Source organism: Genypterus blacodes, unplaced genomic scaffold (assembly GCF_046128005.1).
Source record: "Genypterus blacodes isolate CSIRO-AG114 ecotype Tasmania unplaced genomic scaffold, CSIRO-AGI_Gbla_v1 ptg000026l_1, whole genome shotgun sequence".
In the NCBI taxonomy this organism is placed as follows: domain Eukaryota; kingdom Metazoa; phylum Chordata; class Actinopteri; order Ophidiiformes; family Ophidiidae; genus Genypterus; species Genypterus blacodes.
Genome location: NW_027466839.1, coordinates 884,252 through 905,971, shown reverse-complemented (window position 1 = coordinate 905,971; position 21,720 = coordinate 884,252). Strand labels below are relative to the sequence as shown.

The 21,720-nt window shown below is 42.6% G+C and overlaps 1 protein-coding gene across 2 annotated transcripts; it reads right to left on the bottom strand.

Annotated features, from left to right (window-relative positions):
• Positions 1 to 15,192: 15,192 nt before the first annotated feature.
• Positions 15,193 to 21,370, bottom strand: oat (ornithine aminotransferase). Of its 2 annotated transcripts, none has more exons than XM_076143616.1 (10): positions 21,234 to 21,370; positions 19,318 to 19,547; positions 19,007 to 19,231; positions 18,759 to 18,854; positions 18,140 to 18,267; positions 17,512 to 17,634; positions 17,257 to 17,385; positions 17,009 to 17,122; positions 16,700 to 16,844; positions 15,193 to 15,839 (listed from the first exon to the last, which is right to left on the bottom strand). In XM_076143616.1, exons 2-10 carry the CDS (start codon positions 19,520 to 19,522, stop codon positions 15,679 to 15,681), a joined length of 1,326 nt encoding a protein of 441 aa, XP_075999731.1. In that variant the 5' UTR covers positions 19,523 to 19,547; positions 21,234 to 21,370; the 3' UTR covers positions 15,193 to 15,678. The 2 variants fall into 2 exon arrangements, with proteins under 2 accessions (XP_075999731.1, XP_075999732.1); XM_076143617.1 differs by lacking the exon at positions 21,234 to 21,370 and adding an exon at positions 20,734 to 20,834.
• Positions 21,371 to 21,720: the final 350 nt, after the last annotated feature.

Below are 21,720 nucleotides of genomic sequence, written 5' to 3'. Positions count from 1 at the left end.
TGACCAGTGGCCGTGGAAGAAGTACCCACAACATTTATTTAAGTTTAAGTACTAATCCCACATTGGAAAAATACTCCTCTGTAGAACATTCTGCTGAAACGAAGGAAGTTTCCCTCATTTATACAGAATGTTCTCTCCCTAAAAGGACACACAATGTTCTTGACCCAAACCTGGAAATTGTAAAACTGATGGAAGAACCTTGTGTTTTCCCATTTTCTTGGTAACTCATAATTAAAGAGGTAAAAATTACAAAATTTCACTCTGAAATGAAGTTCTGGATAGATGGAAGTTTGTATAAAACAGCAACAATCTAGTACGACAAAACTGTAAACAAGTATAGTACTTGAAAAATCTAGTTACGAACAGGGAATTAGGGGTTCAAACAAAAGTCACACACACACACACTCACTGCCACAGCTGCAAGTGAGGCTGACTGATGCGAGTCATCATCCCTGTCCCTTATCATTACCCCATCAGACTCTGCAGCGTTGACATACTCATCAACCACAAGATGAAGATACACACACACACACACACACACACACACACACACACACACACACACACACACACACACACACACACGGCCGCGGGCCTGATGGGAAATTGAACAACTTGTGCATCAATAAGCGCCACACTGCAAAAAAGCATCAGATATTTATGCCGATACATAAGTCATAAAACATCTTATCTTATGTGGAACACACATTCAGGGCAAATGATGCCTTGAAAGTGGCCTTTCACTGTTGTGAAGGTCTCCTTCATCCTTTACCGACCTCGCTGAAATAGCGAATAAAAATTTGTAGGCCTGTTTCAAGGCATTAACTCCTAAAATGAAGCGAATTAAAACAGAAATCGTAAAGTTTCAAGCATCTTTAAACGTTACACGGCTGCTTATATGAAGCTCAACACAGTTAAACTAAAGTCTGTTAAGCTTTATCACAAGCTCTTAAGTCAGACACTGTTTTTGTGTATTTACTAGTTCCAAGGAATGCATTTAAGTGTGTGTGTGTGTGTGTGTGTGTGTGTGTGTGTGTGTGTGTGTGTGTGTGTGTGTGTGTGTGTGTGTGTGTGTGTGTGTGTGTGTGTGTGTGTGTGTGTGTGCCTGTGTTCCTGGCAACAGATGCAAATGAGATATGACTAATAGCAGTAGCTACTTTTAAAGGTTTGCAACGTCTTGATTGTATTTTTCAGCAGGAGATGAGGGATTGGAGCACTTTGAGTGTGCTAATGATCGCTGCTACTTTGCTTCACAGGGATGACTGGATACATCGTTCATATGCAGACAGTAGAGTTTGGCATTTTGTTTAATCGGAATTCAATTGCCGTGGTGAGATCACTGTCGCATTGACGGATATCGGATAACTTTTTGTTTTGTTTCCGCATATGAACGTGGCCCAAATCTGCGCTGAAAATCTACATTTTACAGTTTTTTTCATGTTCAAAGGTCATATTTGATATCATCCTCCGGAGCCTATAAATCTGTTTCATCATTGCTAAACTCTATTTAAATAAAGCTGCAGTGAAACGGTTCGGATGGTGGAAAATGGATAAAGAAGAAATAAAACTATGAAAGAGACAAATGCGAGCGTGTCGTGTGTGTTTAGAAACGGAGACAGAGAGTTGAATGTGAGACTAAAAGTCAGCTGCCTTACTTCTGAATCGTCTCCTTTGTTTTGCGTGACGGTTGACCGTTGATGAATACAGCTGTGTCACACTGGTGAGACTGAGTGCAAAGACTTTAGTCTGGTTTTAAATGAATCCCTGTTGCCGTCCAGATGCCTCGGGACAATGAATATTGCATTTAGGTCAAGCACAAACACAACATTATTTATGAAGGCATCATCATCGTCATCAGTACTGAGGCAAACTCCGTCTGACCTCAAATAGCTTCACGTCGAGAATGAAAGCTCACAGTGGATTCAAGCTGCAGTTGGTCCCTTTTTAGAAAACAAATAAATAAATAAATTGAATATTTTATTTGATGTAAATCTCATCTGAGAAAACCCTCGGAACTACTCAACCACCAGTTGCAACAAGAGAGAGTCAGAGAGTGAGTGACAGTGGCGTCTCTCATGCACGTGCACCCCCCACCCTAACCCCATCGTAAACCACACGTGATGCAATTGAAATGTTCAGTCAGTTTCAGTTATCAGAAGGTGTCAGTCTCTCTAGTCTCATAGTACATGAATGGCAAATAGCACCAAAAATGCTCCAACGTACAAAGGAAACAATGTCAGCAACATAGTAACGATGTCATGTCCTTCAAATCATTGAACTTGTATAATTGAGTATGGCTTTAAAAACATTTGTAAGAAATCTACAGTTGCACATTCATGGTCCATGAACCTGAAATAATAATAAGTAATTTTCTGGACTGTTAACCAGCTGATATGTTTACTTGTTTCTTTTAGGCAATAAGGGACAATTGTACATCTTATCTCCGCTGCGTCATCAAAAACACGATGCAAAAATGCACTCGGGACCTTAAAATCAACTCAAAAGTGTTTAAATAATCTATATTTGGTGCTTTATATGAGAGAGAATCATCTTAAACAATCTCTCATGATTGATTCTCTGTTTTCACTGTCATTCTTCCTCTTTGGCAAAGCTGTTGAGATTTTATATTGCACTAAAAATGACACCGATGGGTTCCTAAATTTCTCCAAAGCCAATTTGAGCTACAGCTCCGTTCAATAAAAACAGGCCCTCTGTGCTTTAATGGCGGCCATATTCCACAGCCGGCTGCTTCTGTATTTCCGCGAAGCATTTGTGTAATCAGCACATTGAGCGAATCTGAAGCTCACCTGCAGACCTCCTCATATGCTCACCCCACGTGTTATTCCATTTCTCTCTTGTTAGCAGGCCTCCGCTGAGAAATAAAACCACAAACCGCCCCGCTATAAAGGCGAGTCGCCACCTTGAGCCCGGAGCCAAATACGTACCTAACAGAGGAATAGCTTGACCCGTTTAACATCTGGAATTACACCGCCGTGCCCTTAAAGCGCCGCGTCTCAGTCTTCGGCCTAAAAAGAAAAGAGAAAAAAAAGCAATATTGGCAATTACTGAGGGATGATTGGATTGTTTGCAGGATGTCCCCAGCCGGCGGATTACTGCCGTGTGATGGCACGCAGCAAATGTGATGGAGGGGAAATTAATCAGAGTGAAAGGTGAGATTTTAAAAAAGGGCGAGGAAAGTGCAGGAGAGAGTCAGACCGTCTTGTTTTCATCTGGGTGGTTTTTCTTATCCAAACGCCAATCGAACTGCACAAGATTATGAGATGGATTTGAAGATGTAGTGACTGATCTGGATCCGTCTGTTTTTCAGTTGAAAGTCGGTTGGATATCGTCACATTTTCCATGTATAGTCGTATTTGCTGCATCTTTTACCATCCTCCCAAGGCTGCCCCGGTGGGTTCAGGCACCCTATTAATTTGTTTGTTTACTTTATGCACCAGGAAAGGAGAGTTAATATGGTTTTCGGCACACCGTTCAGCCAATAGAATGAATTACTGCCATTTATGGAGCAACATGATCCATAATATTCCTTTTTGATAAAGTAAAGTCCCTCACAGCCGAACTGACTTTGAGGCCTTCAAGCATCTTCCAATTTCATTCCTGAAATCCCCCATTGCTTTGCATTATCTGAAGCTGAGCTAAAAAATCTTCATTATTCATTTCAATGTCAGATAGAGTTTTGTCTTATCTGGATTTCAATGACTTTTACGTCCTCTCAGATTTCATATCACAGAAAGAGAACAAAACCAGAGTGACACAGAGGCAGATTAAGGAAAGAGAACGTGTACGTGTGACGAGCTTTTGGCAGTTTTGTGTGAAAAGCAGCGTGGCTCCTGCTCTCTTTTGTCTGCGTCTCGCTCACCCAACAAAGGACCGACCTCCCCCCCAAACCTCCCCACCACCACCACCACCACCACCACCACCACCGACGACGATGGATGTTACCCTAACGTCACGGCGACAGCTTCTCTTTTCTCCAGAGGGCTGTGACATGTTTTTTGTGCTCGTATAGAAAGTCTGTGCGTAAAAAAAAAAAGAATTGTTCCAGTAGGAGATCTGCATTCAAGGCTGTGAGCTGAACCTTAGATGCTGACATCCTGATTGAGCAGCCAGGTGTCATTTCCTTGAGTTGAGATATTGACTGCATGTAGGACATTGCAGGAACAAACTCATTATTAGAAACAGATTGAAGTTTTTGGTGTTTTTAACTATATTTGCTATTAAAGTGGCTTTTCCCTCTTCTGTCAATGTTGTGAGCTTCTCTGATATATTTGTGACAAAGAGTTGATTCAGAAGTTTCAAGCCTTTCTTAAGCTTTCACAATCACTTTAATTCAACCTAACCTCACTTCAAACATGACAGACTTGAGGAGGGATTTCCTTCCAGTGTCATAGAGGTGCAAGTTAAAGCCTTTTTCATGTTTGGGAAGAGGTTTGGAAGTCAGCAGGGACCAAATCCAGCGAGTCATGTGGGTGCTGAACAAGTTCAACGCCACGGTCATGCACAGGTCAGGTCAGGGTGACTGAGTGGATAATTGACTGGATTTAACACCTGCGCTCTAACTCAACCTAGCTCATCTGCTTTGTTCAGGATTTCTATCCATCTAGTAGCCAGTTGTTGTGTGTGGGGGCACAATCAGTATGATTACATATAAATGCACGTTTAACCTTTGATTACACTCAGATTAGGGCATTAGATTGAATTTTTCCACTCATTATGTAAACACTGTTGTTTGACTGAAATTGGAATTCATTGACATAGATTGACTTGAATCATAAACTGAGATTATGCTTATGTATAGAGTTACTCAAGCATGTAAACCTTAATCAGCCTCCAACATACTCCAATTAAGCAACAAGTCACCTGTACACAGCAAACAACAGAATACTACTTGTTGTTCTCATGTAAACGTGCAGTCGATCAAAGAGCCCAAATCAAAGCAAATGCTAATACGCAAAAGCTCCTATTACTTCCAGAAAAGTAGATAGAAAAAAATACAACCTTTGCTCACTTTGTGTTTATGAGTCAGCCATTGTGAAAGTATTTGTATGGAGTATTCTTCCCCTGTTTGCACACAAACACAGTTATGGTGCACCATCAGAAATCCAGGACAGGGTATAGTAAGTGTTTCCCTTTGTGCCTTCACCTCCCCTGTGTCTGTATTAAACCAATACAAAAGCAAAGAAAACAGGCCAGAAGCTAATCTGAAGAGCAGAGCCTACGTGTGTGAAGAAATGTAGCTTAAATTCCAGAGATTACATTTTAGCAGGGAAATGTCAGGGTGGATAACGTTACCTGTTATCTATGTGGAGTCTCGGCCCCAGACTTGGCAACCAATGAATTCACTCTTAATGGATGTAGAAGAAGAGAGGTAGAAAAAAAAGAAGCTTTTCCACTGTAGGAGGCTTTTGGTTCTCAGTTCTTTCCTTCAGTACTTGGAACATGTTCAGACTCTGCAGATCAGCCTGAAAGCGGCTTTGTGAGACACAAAGGAAAGTTTGTTCTTAAAATCTGCACTGCTGGATTTTCCTCCGAGTTTCCAATAATATTCAATAATCGAGCTGAATTAAATTCTTGTGGGAATGCCTGTGGAATTTCTAGAAAATGTATTTTTGTTTCTTTTTAAAATTGCTGGAGGTTTCTAACTATAGTTTATACATTTTTGGGAGCAAATCTGTGATCTGGGTAGAAGCATTCAAGCCTGCTAGAAACCCTCCAGTAACTCCAGAACATTCCTTTGTTTGGCAGCGAGGAACCACCAGGACGTCCTCTCAGGTCTGATTGAACAGAAATGAGATGAAAGTATATAAATGAATACATTCTATATTCCTGATTTTCTATCACTGCTTTACCATGGCGATTCTAGCATTTAGTACATCAGCCTTTACCCAGTCTTTATTGTTCAAATCTCAAGAAATCTTTTCAAAAAAAGGATATTGCAATCACAGCAGCTCTTAGAAACAGCAGTAAGAGGATGCGACACATAACTTCTGCTCTAATTTCTGTCGTCTTCAGGGCACTTCAACTTGAAAAGTTTCTACTCCAGATAGCTGATTAAAGTGAGTGCCAGGTTTCTGTCTTTGACTTTTAACAGAATAATTGTCTCTCAAAGGGAAAACTTGATTGTAGAGAAAGTGCTTTTTATGTATTTAAACCGGTGACACAGTTTCCCTTTAATAAAGCCCCTGAGCGTAATTGTGAAAATCGACCGGTGTCGAGCTCGTCTGTCAAAGCCTGTCTGTGCCAGGGCCGCCTTTGTGGCTGGCTGCTCTCTGTTAGAAGTAGGTTATCTAGATAAGGTAACGCTCCAGCCAAAACCAGAAGCAGGACAAACGCCAAGGGTCAGGTGCGTCAAGGGTCAGGTGATGCACAAAGCCATGTCAGCAGTTGGCAGTCGTCACTTTTACTAATTGCAGCATCTGTCACAGCCGTGCGGAGGGAGAGCTGTTCCAGGTAAAGCAACCCAAATGCCAAAGCTGATTTTATCACAGTCTGTCAGATTACAGCGTCGCTCCACTCCAGTAGCCCACCTGCTTTCACAAAATCACTGCCGGGGACTTTAGATTGAAAACCCTCACACAAATTTTCATGTGAAGCCTCTGGCCTCTTTCATAGTCAACCTGTGTTCCGCCCGCCTGCAGGCAAATCACATCGCATTTGCATCTGCTAACAAGCTGGCACGCAGATCCACGCTCCTCCGGTTTAGACTGATGTGCATTTTTGCACAGGGTTTAGTTTTCATTTGCAAAACAGAATGCAAATCCTACAATGTTCATTGTGTGGGAGAAATATGCAGCAACTACTTTCATTTGCGGTTCTTTGTAGAAACACATCGATGCACAAGTGTGCACACGGGGTGACAACAGGCTGTTTCAGGTTTTGTCTTTTTAAGGCCCGCCACCAAAAAGTAGGTAAGGACTCACTGAGCTTTCGGGACGAATCAGAATTAGATTTGTGACTTGGAAGGAAAATAACAAATTGCACAACAAGCCTTTTAAGAGAAAAAGAGAACAGGGAAATTTTGAGCATGTAAGCAAACAAATCTTACATCATTAAGCTCATAACTGTTCACACATTCAAGTCTTTCGAAACTCTCCATCTCTTTTGACTGCACATTTTCTGTTTTGATTACAAAGTCTTATCTAGATTTCATGCAATGACACTCAGGACTGATCTGCGTTTTTACCATCAGTCTAAAGTCAAAACCACAAACCAGCAATCTGAGTTTATTCGGAGAGAACCAGAATCTTCCATTGCAGCCTTTCACACAAAATTCTCCATCTGACAACGTGCAGAGAGAGCGAGAGAGGGAGAGAGAGAAATAGAGGGAGAGCGCTCCGGCTTCTGTCACCGCACCAAACACTAGGAGAATACTAATACCGGCGCTGTCCAGCTGCTCTCACGCTTGGATGGATAAGGTTGATTATGAAACATTACAGAGCCTCGCTGTCCCCCGAAACAAACAGCTAAACTGTGTGTCAGCGAGGTGACCGGCTATACGATCCGCAGAGGTAACAGGCCAATATGGACTATCGTGTCTCTAAGGACTCAGATTGCTCATTACTTTGGCTTAGGGCTTTATGTCTAACAAAGTCAGTGCTGCCTGGATCTTCTCCTCCAGTGTTTCAGAAAAAGAACATTTCTGCCCGCGTTGAAGTGGTGCAGCATTAAAAGCATGAAGGTCCCTTGTTGACGCACATTTGTCATTTCTTGTGTTTCATTTCCTGATCTATATACACTGTAGATTAGACCAAATAGGAAATCTAATTAGAGCCACTCCAGTCCAGAGGGTGGTAGTAATGCAGACTTGTTGACGTAGCAACATTGACCCAGGTACCATATGATGCACATAATGAAACCTGGTGGACTTTGACCCCAAATGAGGTCCACAAGTCCTCATTGTGCACTGGCTACAAACCACGACTGAAGCTTTGAACAGAAAGACAGAAATAGTCCTGTTTACATGCATTACATCATAGTCCAGAAGAACTCATAAAGCATCTTATTGCACTCACGGTTTAACTACTGACAGACAATCTCACTACAGGCTGCATTCACGGCCCGGCAGCTAGTCTTAGAGAATTTCCCCTTGAAATAAAGAAAGAATTTCCCCTCGGGGATCAATAAAAAGTGTTTCTTCTTCTTCTTACCTAATCTGTCTGGCGTGACATTTTCATGAGCCAATTCACATAGCGATAGCCAATCTGAGTGGAGACTTTTATATGACATCACTTACTAAATAACTGTGTTTTCCTTTGATCAGCAGGTCAAGGTGTTGCCAAACAAACCTTTCACACCTCTTACTATGGACCAATCATAAATATACTGAATTTATGGATTTCATAAAGTGCTGCAGGAAAATATCAAGGGTGTGCTTGTTTGGCGCTTCGGCAGTTCATGCCTGAAGTATGCAGCCGTTGTGAATACACACCGAAAGGCGACGTTATTGCAGCGTCGACACTTTCAGGAAGATGGATGGACACTTTGAGAATAGAGCAAAGTCGCCCTAATCAGCCCATTAAATTGCATTCAACAAAAACGTCAATGATTTCCAGCTAGACATGTTGGAACCAGCACCAGCCGATACAAGAGTTCAGAGACGCAGAGAGAGAGAAAGGGAGGGAGGGAGGGAGAAAGGGTTAGAAGTGAAAATGCACTGCAACACACTCCTAGAGATGTGTTAACATGATTTTCAAAACACAAACCTGTAGATAAATGTGTTTGAAACTGGAATATTTGTGTTTAAATGAATATTTTTGACCTCATATTGCATAATTCCCAACATACCTTTGTTGCGGTGTTTGTAGTTCACAAAGCAAGTGCATGCATGTGACAATCAAGTGTGCCAACTTTGTCTTAAGTCAAGAACGGCTGTGCTCTGCTTTAATCTGTCCTGTTTCAATATAGTGACCCTCACTAACCAATATTACTGTAATGTACTGTGTTTACTGTATTCCAGGTCTGGTAGTACAGTAACCTGCTTTAGAGTTTCCTTCTGAATAGCTACAGTACCAGGCCTGAATGTGCAGCGTCAGCAGGGACTCAGGGGACAATTGAGGATCAAAGCACTGTACAACATCTTTGAATTCAAACTGAACATTATAAGGCAGAGGAAGTTGTGATGATGGACGTTTGTGTTTGAGTGTCTGTATGAACCCTGTAACCCTGTCAAGGACTATAATGGATAAAATAACAGTTCACCATAACCAAAGTCCTTTTTTATGCCATTTCAATTTGAATTTAGCTTTTATTTGCCCACTAAAATGCTGGATTGCAACATTTCACCATCTGAATAGCTCCAGATATGAAAGTGCTGCGTTCCTGGAATAGGAAAAAGATGTTGCTCTTTTCAAACAACAGTAAAATCCTTCACATTCGCTCACATGTATAAGGAATGTCACACACTTTGTCGTGTTTTGACAAACTGCGACTAAAGCTCAATTGTCATTTGCATGTCAAACGCTCCAGCAATCATTCCCCGGTGTGTGTGTGTGTGTGTGTGTGTGTGTGTGTGTGTGTGTGTGTGTGTGTGTGTGTGTGTGTGTGTATGTTTCTTCCGGCCCTATCCACTGGTAATTTGCCGCAAGCGACTGCTTTTTGCTTTTGAGAAAACGCCGCCAAGCTTTGATTAAGACTTCACTCTCAGCTTGTGCTTCTGTCTGCTGCTATTTCACTTTCCACAGAGCAGGAAAACTCAAACTCTGACAAACGTAGACTGCGAGTACAAACGGGTTGACAGTATTATACCTAATTTGAAGCAAATATTTGGTTTGCATCCCACATGTCACGGTTGAGCAATTACAGCAGAGCAGGATTTTGTAGAGAGGTAGGTTTCAGTTAGTTTGCACAGTAGTGTTGTGGCGAGGGTGTGGATGTTTGTGTTTTCACATTAAGGCATTTAAGCAGCCTTTTGCACAGTGTTGCACCATGTTTGCAATGTCAACACTTGCACCATGCATCATTGGCTGCGTTTTTATGTACCTTTGATGACCTCCGTGGTGACAGGAAGGTGCCGGAGCACGGAGCGGTAGTGCTGTATCAGGTGCAGGAGAGCCGCACCGATGCTGAGTGTCATCATTTATCCTTTATGGACACTGAGAGCTTCTGTGGCAGCTCGCCCAACTCTGGCTTGTAGTCTCCTTGTCATTGCAAGTGTCGTGGTACTTTAGTTTGCCAGTCCTCACACACACACACACACTTTCTCTTTCTTCAGGATTCAGCACCGCTGCAATCAAAGCTACACACAGCACCGTCCTATTAGTGTCGTATTTAAGTGGACAGTTTACTGTATCTGTCCTTCACCACCGTAGCTTCTCCTCTTCCTCCAGGTGACAGTGTCTCCTTTGTACTCTGCTTAAACAAAATGTTGTTAGCTAAGAGTAGTTTTGAGACGTTAAAACATAGATAGATGTCATCGGGAAACTCATCAATCAGCCTACTGGTGTGTGTACATACCTGACATCTCTCCATCAGACTTCTTTTCAATTCAATTCAGTTCAATTCTCACTTGCACTCTCATCAAGCCACATTTCTATTCACACCGGGATGTAATCAAAGTACCTCGCCCATTATGTATTTCACATCAAGTGGCAGTTTACAGATTAATAATTAAAGCCTTTATTCATTAAATCTGCCAGATATAAATCGGCATTTTGAGAATTATGACTGATTCAGCGCTGGGATAAAAAATGCCATTTTTCTTCTTCTTCCTGTGCCACCATAGATAAATCAGAGAAAACTGTTGGGTTCACCCGCTATTGCTCATATAAATGGGCCTATTGCATTAAGTTGCTTCAATTTATGGCATCTGAGCGCACTGATAAAATACTATATGTGCATCTTAAAGGGCAAATGACACGTAATGCTGAAAGAGTAATGTGCACTGACCGTTTTCCTTCTTTCCCTCCCTGATGCCTTTCTGGCTTCGCACTGGAGGGAGTATGTATTGATCAATCGTGGCAAGGTCCTCAGAAGGACACGCACTCGCCCCTGCAGATCTGAGGTCCGCTTGGCGAGTGCGTCTGTCACAGCAATCGCTTCGGTCGTCACGCAGGCACGTGATTTATTTCTGAAAGGATTGAGCTTGTCCCAGACCCTCCGACCAAGCAAACACCACATGCTTATCGCAATTGAATCATCATAATGTATCATGAAACGGTTTGTTCTAAAGGCCATATGATATCAGAAAATGAAATGTTATTGACGTACGATTTCAATTTCAATTTCCCACAAGGCTTCACTTTTTTTTCATTCATTTCTCATTCTGATAACAAATCAAATATTACTGGAAACCTGATCTCACTCAACAATGAAATTAAGCTATTAAACTATTCAAAAACCCAGCATTTCATCACATTATGTTTTAAAATGGTGTCAAGCAGCTTCCACCAGACTTTTCTCGACTCAAATATCTTTTTGTGCGTTTCAACTATTGAAACTTGCCTTTCTAGTTCATTTAATGTCGCTTCAGTCGTTCAGTTTGAAAAATAGGAGATTTAAAAGTACTACTATTTTTAAGGGCTCTGTTACAGATGAAGACTTTCTGTAACTCATAAAAGACATTTCCCGTCCAAGCTGTAAACACAGTGGGCTTTTCATTTAGATAAATAGTCTTCTGTGTCTCTTTGCAGAGCGCCTGGTGATCCAGTGCTGTATGACTCACCTACCTGTTGTTCACCTCTTTGGCCGTGAACTCCTCATTTTCCATTAAAACACAAACTCAATTACAGCTTCCTTTCATTTCATTGTCCACAGCACAGAACATCTCAATCTGATAGGCAAGGCGTAATTACACTCAATGCACCATCGCTGTTAGAGCTTTGCTTCACTTTGCTGTGATAAATGAGGGAAGGTAAGATTCAGCTCTAACAGGACCTGGGGTGACGACGCTGTTGCCAGAGTGTGATTCATTCAGCTGACTTTAAAAATCAAAGTGAGCCAGCAGCGGCAGCAATATTTCCAAATTGCCCAAAGAAGAAGAAAGATGTGCCTATTGCCAAGAGGCCAAGACAGATACTTGTGATGCATGAGGTTTCATTTGTGCCAAAAAATGTGGATGCGTACTGACTCTCACTTCTGCTGTTGGACTGTTGCCTGTGTTGTTTGACTTTGTCTTTCGTCTGTGTTATGATCACTCCTGTCTCCCTGCCAAGATGGGGTTGAGCTTTTATTGTGAAGACCACATAGTCAAAAACGCCCATATCTGATGTGCTGGAGTGTGGGGAAAGGGCGCAGGCACACCCATTGTTGGGGTCCAGCCCATCCACTGTGGTATGCGAACGGAGTACAGGGACTCCCAGTGGGTGTGGCGCAGGTTTGGGGGACAGGCTGCAGGACTGATGATAGAGCTGTACTGTAAACAACAGTTTGTGAATTTTGAACAGGGTTTTTTTATTGTTTATATGAGGAAAACAAAGCATTTCCCCAAAAGGACATACAAATTGAGACAGTCCCTTGAGACAGCTAGATCTCCTAGGTATCTTATTCTTGGAGAACGAATTGAATATTCCAGAGGTCAAACTGTTTTCTCAAAATAACAAGGTCATTTTTTTGAGTGGATATCTTTTGTCGCGAGGCATAAAGCTCTTTCAGGCTGTGTTTGGCCTTGAAATAAAATGAAAAACCACAGACATGTGACACACAAGTGACACAAGTGTAAATGTCATCGATTCACAAGTGTCACAAGTGCATCTGCCACTCTAGAGGAGGTACAACGCACACATATGGTAACCTCTCTACATTGACAGTGCAGTAAAATGAGGACACGCTGCCCCATGTGGTCATAAAATAGGCCTACGGTCATTCGTAGGTCATGTAAAGCCGCAGACAGCGCCTGTCAGAGTGGTTCCCTCTGTCTTTTTAGGTCAACAGAAGTGGCTGTCCACATACACAGAGTGATGCTCCGTGACAGTTTAACTCAACGCTATGCAGTGACCACAACAGCTGCAGACAAAGCCACATGTATATACACACTGCAGTGCCAAGGCTAGAGAGGAGGAGGAGGATGAGAAGAGGAAGAGGAGGAGGAGGAGGAGGAGGAGGAGGACAGCTATGTGGATCTCAGCTTCTAAGGAAAAAAATGACCAGGGGAAAATGGGACCATAATGGTGCCCACAGGAATTTGAGCGTCGGGGCCTGAAAACATGGAGCGGTCACTGTGCGTGTCCTAGAAGACTATTTTGTTTGGGAGACAAGTGGCGGTGAAGGACAAATCTGCTTTTTCCATCAAAAATAGGCTGATGTGTGCTGTTTGTAGCTCTTGAAAGCTTAACATTCACAGAGAACATTAAGGACTTGATCAATTCTTCATCATAAGACGTTTGGGATGTGAATGTGTTGGCATTCCAGTTCACTTTTTTAGACTTTTATCAAGTCAGTTCAAGTAAACCAGACTGGATTCTAAAAATGTTCTTGGATATGAAAAAGAATGACTGAGTCGTTAGAAGTAAGAACATCTTCAGACTTTCCTGTTTTTGCTGGAACATTAAGCGGATTTATGGGAGTGTCAGGCCCGACGGTGTCAAATGCCTGCCGGAGCAAAAACAGCCGCCGGACCTCTGTGTTCCCAGATTTCCACTGAGCCGCGGCCTGTCACCAACATGCCAGAAATGAAGCTCATTTGTAGAATACAGTGCCCCCTCCCTCTCGCGGCTCGGTGGGATGCAGGTGTACGGCGAGCGTAGGATCAAACCCCCGAACGGGACACAAACACATCACTCTGTGTCACCTTCCGATAACCCTCACTTCTCCTGCCAGGCTGAATTCCTCTCATATTTCACAAGCAAACGTTGTGCCTCGCTGCTTTGCTTCACATGAAATAATGACCCGTCCTTCACACTGTAGCAGCACATGTGCACTTTGGTCCTGAGCTACAAGTTTTGACAGCTTGGCTGAAAAAGCAGAATGCATCCCAATCTGATCCAACCCAGTATTACAGGTCACTCTTCACTGGGCCGACTCCTGAACCTTTACACACCAACCATCAAGCAACTGAAAATGACTCATTCATGAATACCTCACATTTACATTTCAATACTGATTAACATGCACACACACGCATGGTTAAGCAGGTGTTGGTACAGACTGAGTGAAAAACTTGCACATTACCCTGGAACAGTAATTAAACTCTGCCAAAAACAAATGGAGAGTCAGTCTGTGAAAAGGTTTCTTATCATTCAAAAATGAATAGAAACTAATGGCTTCCTGGAAGGCTGGAAAAAAAGAGAAAAAATACAAATTTTATACAAATTGGAGTCTAGACGCACAAGTTTGGCATTGAGAGACAAATTTTCTTGAGACAATCATAAAAGAACTTGTGATTTTGAAATTCAAAAACACTGAACATCCTCAAAGCAAAGATTCAAAACAAACAATTAATCAGAAGTTAAGGTATTTTCCAGGCAGGTTCAATAGCTACTAATAGGAGTAACAATGTTTATGATCTTAACCTGATAAACTAATTTTTGTGTTTAAAAACCAGACAATGAGTAAAAAAATGTGGTATCAATTAGATTCTGACTTGTTTAGGACTCAAAACTCGTATCAGTCTTGACTTTATACTCAAGTGACCTAACTGGAGTCTTACTTGTGACAATATATGAGGTGGTCCCACTTCTGGTAAATAATTACGTGTATGTGACCTTTAGACCTTTAAAACGATGTGGTCCATTAAATGACGCAGCAATGCTACTTTTCACTCATTTTATGTTCAGTTGATGCAACGCTGTAATGTTAATTGTGCTGCTCTTTACTGTAAGCTGTCTTTGCGATGATGTCTGAGGCACAGCTGCAGGATCTCAGAGGGAATAAAACCTTCAGCTGACTCAGTCGGAGATCCTGTTCAGTCATCCTCAGCTTGTCCGCTGGGTACAAGTGTCATACGAGTCAGATCGCTCTTCCTCTCTCTCTCTCTCTCTACCAGAGACTCCACAGAGAGGAGAGATGTACAACTACATTTCAAACCAAGTCTTGATTGATTGATCTGAAGCATGACCTCAGTATCTGCATTCAGCAAATTACCCAGACTCCCACTTTTAACCACCTACCAAGCTTTGGTCTCCATTTAGGCAACAGCCCCACCTAGTGTCGTCACTGCAATCTCTGTAAAATGTGCTTGGGTGCATTCTGAAAGGTCAAAATCCAAAATTTGTCCCGTACAAACAGTAACACAACTAGTACGTTTTGCAATAATTTATTTGGAGAACACTGAACCATGAAACAACGTCAAAATTATAGTACTTCCATGTGCTTTTTAAATAGTCCAAACAATCTCTTTGACTCCATTTGAACTTTGGATTGTTAAATTGAATAGGTAAAACCACTTAGATATTCCCGTTTAAATTACATCTCATTTATTTACAGCACATATTACCTGTGGAATAAAAAAATGTAACAACTGTAAATTACTCCACATAAGATTAACTGAATTATGCAATTAATTCGAAAAATATCCCAGGATATCCAAAATAACATGCACATCTTGCTGTATATCACTCTAAGCAAGATACTGTATGTAATGTTTATGTATAATGTGCTTTTTACTGTAACATTCTTCTCCAAAAGCCAATAAAAGCTGATAAATGATTAGTGTCACTTTCTGACTGTTGCAGTAAGAGGTGCGCTTGATCAAAGAGAAGGTTGCCATCGCAGAGGCGTGGCGGCTCAGAAGGACAGGATGGTTCTCTGGATGATGTCGACACATTCGAGCAGCTCGTCCTCTTTGATGATGAGGGGAGGGGCCAGGCGGATGATGTCGCCGTGGGTGGGTTTGGCCAGGAGTCCGTTATCGAGGAGACGCAAGCACACCTTCCAGGCGTCGTAATCTGAGGGGAGGGGGAATGATTTGATACACAGGAACACAGGAAGTATAGTTGCACATTATGCTGCAGCAGACATAGCATCATATCATGCATGGTTCCAGCCTTCCATGAGGGCAATGGGGCCATTCAGAAAACATTTAGTGACGCAATGCTCGTTCCTGAACATAACAAAAGGCCGGTGGAGAGCCGGATTGTGCTGCCGGCGGAATTCCTGCCGGACAAAGCTCCTGTTCTCCACCAGCGAGGGAGTGTGCCGTTTGACGCTCTGTTGTGCTGTGCTACTCAATTCAAAACGACATATGAGAGTCGGACTCCCCTTAAGGCTGTAGTCAAAATGTCATAAATCCTGAAATTGGTAGTCGGTGAAAAATGGGAAGAAAAACCCTTAAAAATGGGAAGAAAAACCCTTAGAATGTAGCCACCTTACTTTTACTGACATTTATGATCATGTTGGAGGTGTTAGGGAAAATAGTGACATCACACCTCATGTAATCCCTTATGCTGATCTTACTCCATTCACATAATCAGTGTATGCATGCTCCTAAATGACTTAATCATGTTTGCTAATTCTTAATCATTTGACCATGCTTAAGGGATCATGTCTTCAGTAAATACCAGAGGACATAAATAGCCAAATGTGCAAAGAAGGTTAAAAGCAGTTATAGATCTGTGGCAACGCAAGGTCAATCTGCTCCCAGTGACAAACCGTCTGCTCCTAATGGGGTGAGAGGACATGACTGATGGGAATAACAACAACAGCAGCAGCAGCCTTGGATCAAATATGGAGAACAAACCTTTATGTACAAGCCTTACCTTAGTTACGACACGGCTCTCAACAGTTTGGCAGCAGAACATTAATGTACCTTTGGTCTCTTTGATGACGACTGCGTTGAGCAGGCCTTTCCCTCGGACTAAGGTGACGATGTCTTTGGGCAGCTTTCTCAGCTCGGAGCGCAGCAGCTCGCCCATCCTTTGAGCGTTCTCTGCCAGCTTCTCCTCCTCCAAGACCTGCCAAAAAGTAAAGGACAAAAACAAGTTTATGCTCTGAGGAAGCATAAAACTTTAAGTGACTGTGGAATTGACTTCATTTGTTTCACTTTAGGAGTGGTTAAGATGTTCAACTTGAAAGCTTTTGAGATAGAAAGATAAGTGAAGGACGTTTTGACACTGACCTGAAGTGCAGCGATGGCAACCTGACATGCCACAGGGTTGCCTCCATATGTGGACCCGTGCTCCCCGGGTTTGATTGTCAGCATGATCTCATCGTCGCACAGCACGGCAGATACCTGAGACAAGTAAACACAAGTCAGCAACAGTTCAAGCAAACAAAAAAACAACTTATTTTGCTGCAGGGATCAATGAATCAATGTAGTCAGCAGTATTTGATCCCTTCCACTAAACAAATCATTATGTTGCTTACCGGGTAGACTCCTCCTGACAGAGCCTTCCCCAGAATCAAAATATCGGGACGCACTTCCTCGTGGTCCACGGCCAGACGCCTGCCGGTACGAGCCAGGCCGGTTTGCACCTCGTCAGCGATCCACAGCACCTGGACGAAACCCAGAGGGAGATTCATTAGTATTCAAAACTCCTGCTTTTCCACAGACGCAACAACAGGGCAGATCTTGTGGCACCTCAGTCTTATTCTATTATTCATGCCCGTGTTGAGACTCACGTTGTATTTGGTGCAAAGTTCTCTGACTTTGGTCAGATAGCCCTGGTCAGGCACCACCACCCCAGCCTCACCCTGGATGGGCTCCACCATGAAAGCGGCAACGTTTGGGTCTTGAAGGGCTTTCTGGAGAAGGAGAAAGAGCGAGAACAATAAGCAAATAACAAATCATATACAGCCCAGCAAGTCAGACAGTTATCTTTGTCGAGGATAAACCTGCACCCATGCTGCATAGAAAAGCAGTAGTTACTTTAGGCTTTAGGCAATCATTAGCTTCCTTATTTTAAGAACCAAATTTCGCTTGCAAAGCTGTGACTTCCACACATGCAAGTGCTAACGTGCATTCTTCTGTGTCCTCAGCATTTGCTTTGCGAAGGAAACACAAAGTGAGAGCACTGTAATTTAGCAACGTGGCCTTGAAGTTCCAGATGTTGGCTCCTCCTGCCGTCTCTTGGACTCAGAGCAGCAGTGTGATGAAACTTCTGCCGCCTGTGACAGTATCCAATGCAGAAAAACTGTTCACACACTGGAAATCCAACATCACAACTCTCACAAATGACCTGCCTGTGCAAAATCTGCCAACGCCAGTCGACACCAAGTAATGTTTCAACGACGTAAACAAAACCTTTACCTCCAGTGCAGGAATGTCGTTGTATGGGACAAGCTCGAAACCTGGCATGAAGGGTCCGAACCCTTCGTAACTGCTGGGATCGGTGGAGCTGGAGATGGCTGCCATGGTGCGGCCCCAGAAGTTACCGTCTAGCAGAAATTCAAATAGAAACAGTTTGATTGTTTGTAGGATAGTACTCATTATAGACCATAGGTAATACTATTTGAAGCCTGTTCTCTATTGGCACTATGATGACCTGTTTGGTGGTCGACTACCCAAAGTGCATGTTGACACTTCAGTATTGAGAATACCGATTTGTTTGTGTTATTGAAAATGTTGACATTAACATTTTCCTAATCAAGAGCTGGCATTGATTCTTATTATTTGACATGCAGATTAGTAGAACGTTGCATATTTAGTCTGTTGTGGATCATGTGTGCACAGGAACCCTGAGGACAGACAATTTTGGTGCCAATGATAAGAGAAGGAACATAGGCAATTGGTTTTGGATGCCAAAGATTAAAAAAAAAAGGTTTGACAGCAGCAAACAAGAGCGAATGACTGAAAACAAGGCAGCGTTCTCTGTAGTTAAGTTTAGCCATTAACTTTATCAATGATATGCGAGTGGATGAGTACCTACCGGCAAAGATGATCTTGGCCTGGTTTTTGGGAACACCCTTAACATGGTAAGCCCATTTGCGTGCCAGCTTGCAAGCCGTCTCACCACCTTCAACACCTTAAGAAACAAAATGTCAATAAGTGCAGTCAAGAGTTTCACAGTGATCAGACAAGTTTCTCAGTCAGTCAGTCAGTCAGTCTCTCTCTCTCTCTCTCTCTCTCTGTGTCTGTCTGTCTGTCTGTCTGTCTGTCTGTGCGTGCTTTGCTTACCTGTGTTCATGGGTAGGACTTTGTTGTAGCCAAACAGGCCGGTGATGTACTCCTCATACATTCCCAACACGTCGTTGTAAAAGGCTCTGGAGGTCAAGGCCAGTTTGGAGGCCTGGGCTGTGAGCGCTGCTACTATCTTGGGGTGGCAGTGGCCCTGATTGACAGCACTGTAGGCACTCAGGAAGTCATAATATCGGTTTCCCTCCACATCCCACACATGGATGCCTTAAGTATAGAGACGTTTATGAATCATATGTTGATTTGTAACATTTTTAAACAAATTCATATTGTTGAAAATGGTCTGTTCTCACCCTTTCCTCGCTCCAAGGCCACGGGGAGGGGATGGTAGTTGTGTGCTCCATACTTGTCCTCACGAGCGAAGATGCCCTCTGCGGTGAGGGTGCGCTCCCTCTCTTGTTTGGATGCAGCGGTGGAGGCAGTGCGAGAACCAGAGTGGACACTGCGCTGGAGTAGAGGAGCGGCGCGGCTCAGGCTCCGGCTGAGCTGGGAGATCATTCCTTTTTACGGCAATGTGTTGCACCTGCATAAGCACAGAGTCTCATTCAGTAAGTACCAAGTAGCACAACAGTGTACCAGTAGTCTGAAAAATGACTATAACATAAGTAATATGACCATAGAGAAGTATTGCGCTATTTTATACAAAAAGGCGTTGTCAAGGTACCGACACAAAAACAATAATGAGCTCAAGTAAGATACAGCAACGCCAACCGCTGGGAAAGGGTCAAGTATCCCAGCAACACTGTAACGACAAGCTGCCGTGAAGAATGAGTAACTGTAGCCTATTGCAGTTGCTATGTACTGAATGTGATACCATGCAATGCAGTCTGATTTGGATCATTTCACCACTTTTACTTCAATAGAGACTGTTGACTAAAAGACTCAAAAATTATGCGGAAAAAGAATTTAGAGGAGCAATGCGAAGAGCAGACATGGTTACAGTGTGCATGGTTGCCAAAGGCTGAGGTCAAGCAAAGATCAATGACCTAAGGGAGTTTAAGCAGTATGGAGATCAGATCAGTATAACACATAACTAATGCTGATATAATGAAAACAAAACTCTGAATGAAATGTTCTTGATGTTGTGGGCATGTAAAGCCCATTGAGACACTGTATTAGGCTTTAGAAATAAAATTGACTTGACTTAAATTGTTACAACAAAGTGGAAGTCTGACCAACAACTGCCAGCACAGTGACGGTGAAACTCATCGTTGCCTCTTCATTTTGTTCCAATATCAGAACAGTTGGTCCTATCCGTCCACCCCTTTAAAACTACAGAGGTTACAACATACCATATGCTATGTCAGGGTGCTGAAATGTCTCTAAAAAACCAGACACGCACATAAAGTTGACAGGCTTGCTGAGCAGCACCTTTCTTTTACAATACAGAACAACGGAATGCCATTGGGCGGCTCTAAACGTGTGTGCGCGAGTTTCCAAGCAGTAATCCCATAGAACCATGGAAAAAAAACCTTGACGTGCCAGCAGCCTGTTTATTAATGTGTGGTTACGATCACTAGTTTTAATATTACACATTAAAACCCAGTAACTCGTGTGGAAACCACTACTACATGATGTTATTATCTGTTATTCATCACAGCTTTCATGATTAAAATGATGTTAATATTACGCAGTAGATGTAGCAACACCGGAAACACATGTTATAGAAGAAAATGCATGATCTTAGATGGAAAACTACAAGAAATCACCGTGACGTCTGATAAGACCACAAAGTGGAAACCGTGCGTGTCGACACAGGTGGTTAAGTCCACGATAACAAAAGTTTCCACAGTGGACTGACACAAAGCAGCTGGTCTGGATTACAAGGACAACGACCCTCGATGTTTAATTAATGATTTATCCAGTAAAACCGGCTAATGGAAGGTGATAGGCTACAGAGAGCCAGGCCCCCGACACGCCGCCCGGCGTCGCTGCCATGAGCTAAATTTAAACTCGAAGCACAAGTTGCCATAAATGGCAACTTCCCTGAATTAACCATTTGTATTTCCCTGGAGCTCTTTCTACTCTAAAGCTTAAAACTTAGCCGATAAATACACAATGATCGGTTAGCGATGAGGCGTCGCTGGTGGTTTGTACCCCGAGAGATTACACTCAGCTGAATGAAATGCTAAGAGCTAACGTCTATTTCAGTTAGATTTACAATGGTATGTAATAGCAGAGGTCGGATTTAAATGAAGAAACGCAGTACCACAAAGAGCAGAAGTCCTGGAGATGCACTTCAAACCGAGATGGTGCGTGTCCTGGCCGTGGATAAAACGATGCCCTGAAAGTAAACAGTAGTGCGGTAGCAGCGGCTTATCTTCAGGCAAGAGTGGGCTGTACTCGATGGCGTACACGTGTGCGTCACAGGACACATGAGCATGGTGCAACATTACACGTTATGACATAGATCGATCATGCTGAAAGATCCCCCTATCTACTGATAAACCCATCACTCTCCATGTGAATCCATATATAAAGTACCTAAAATCAAACCAAGACCTCGTAGCGTTCAGAGGAGCACTGCACAACAAAAAACTAATTTATTATCAATTTTTATTATTTAATGTTATTCTTTACTTCTGTCAGCAGTAGGGCGACTCGAATGTTGCCGGCATTCCAATTATTGAAATAAATGAATAATAAATCTTGTTACGTATCTCCAAATTATATTTTATTTGTTTATTTATTGTTAT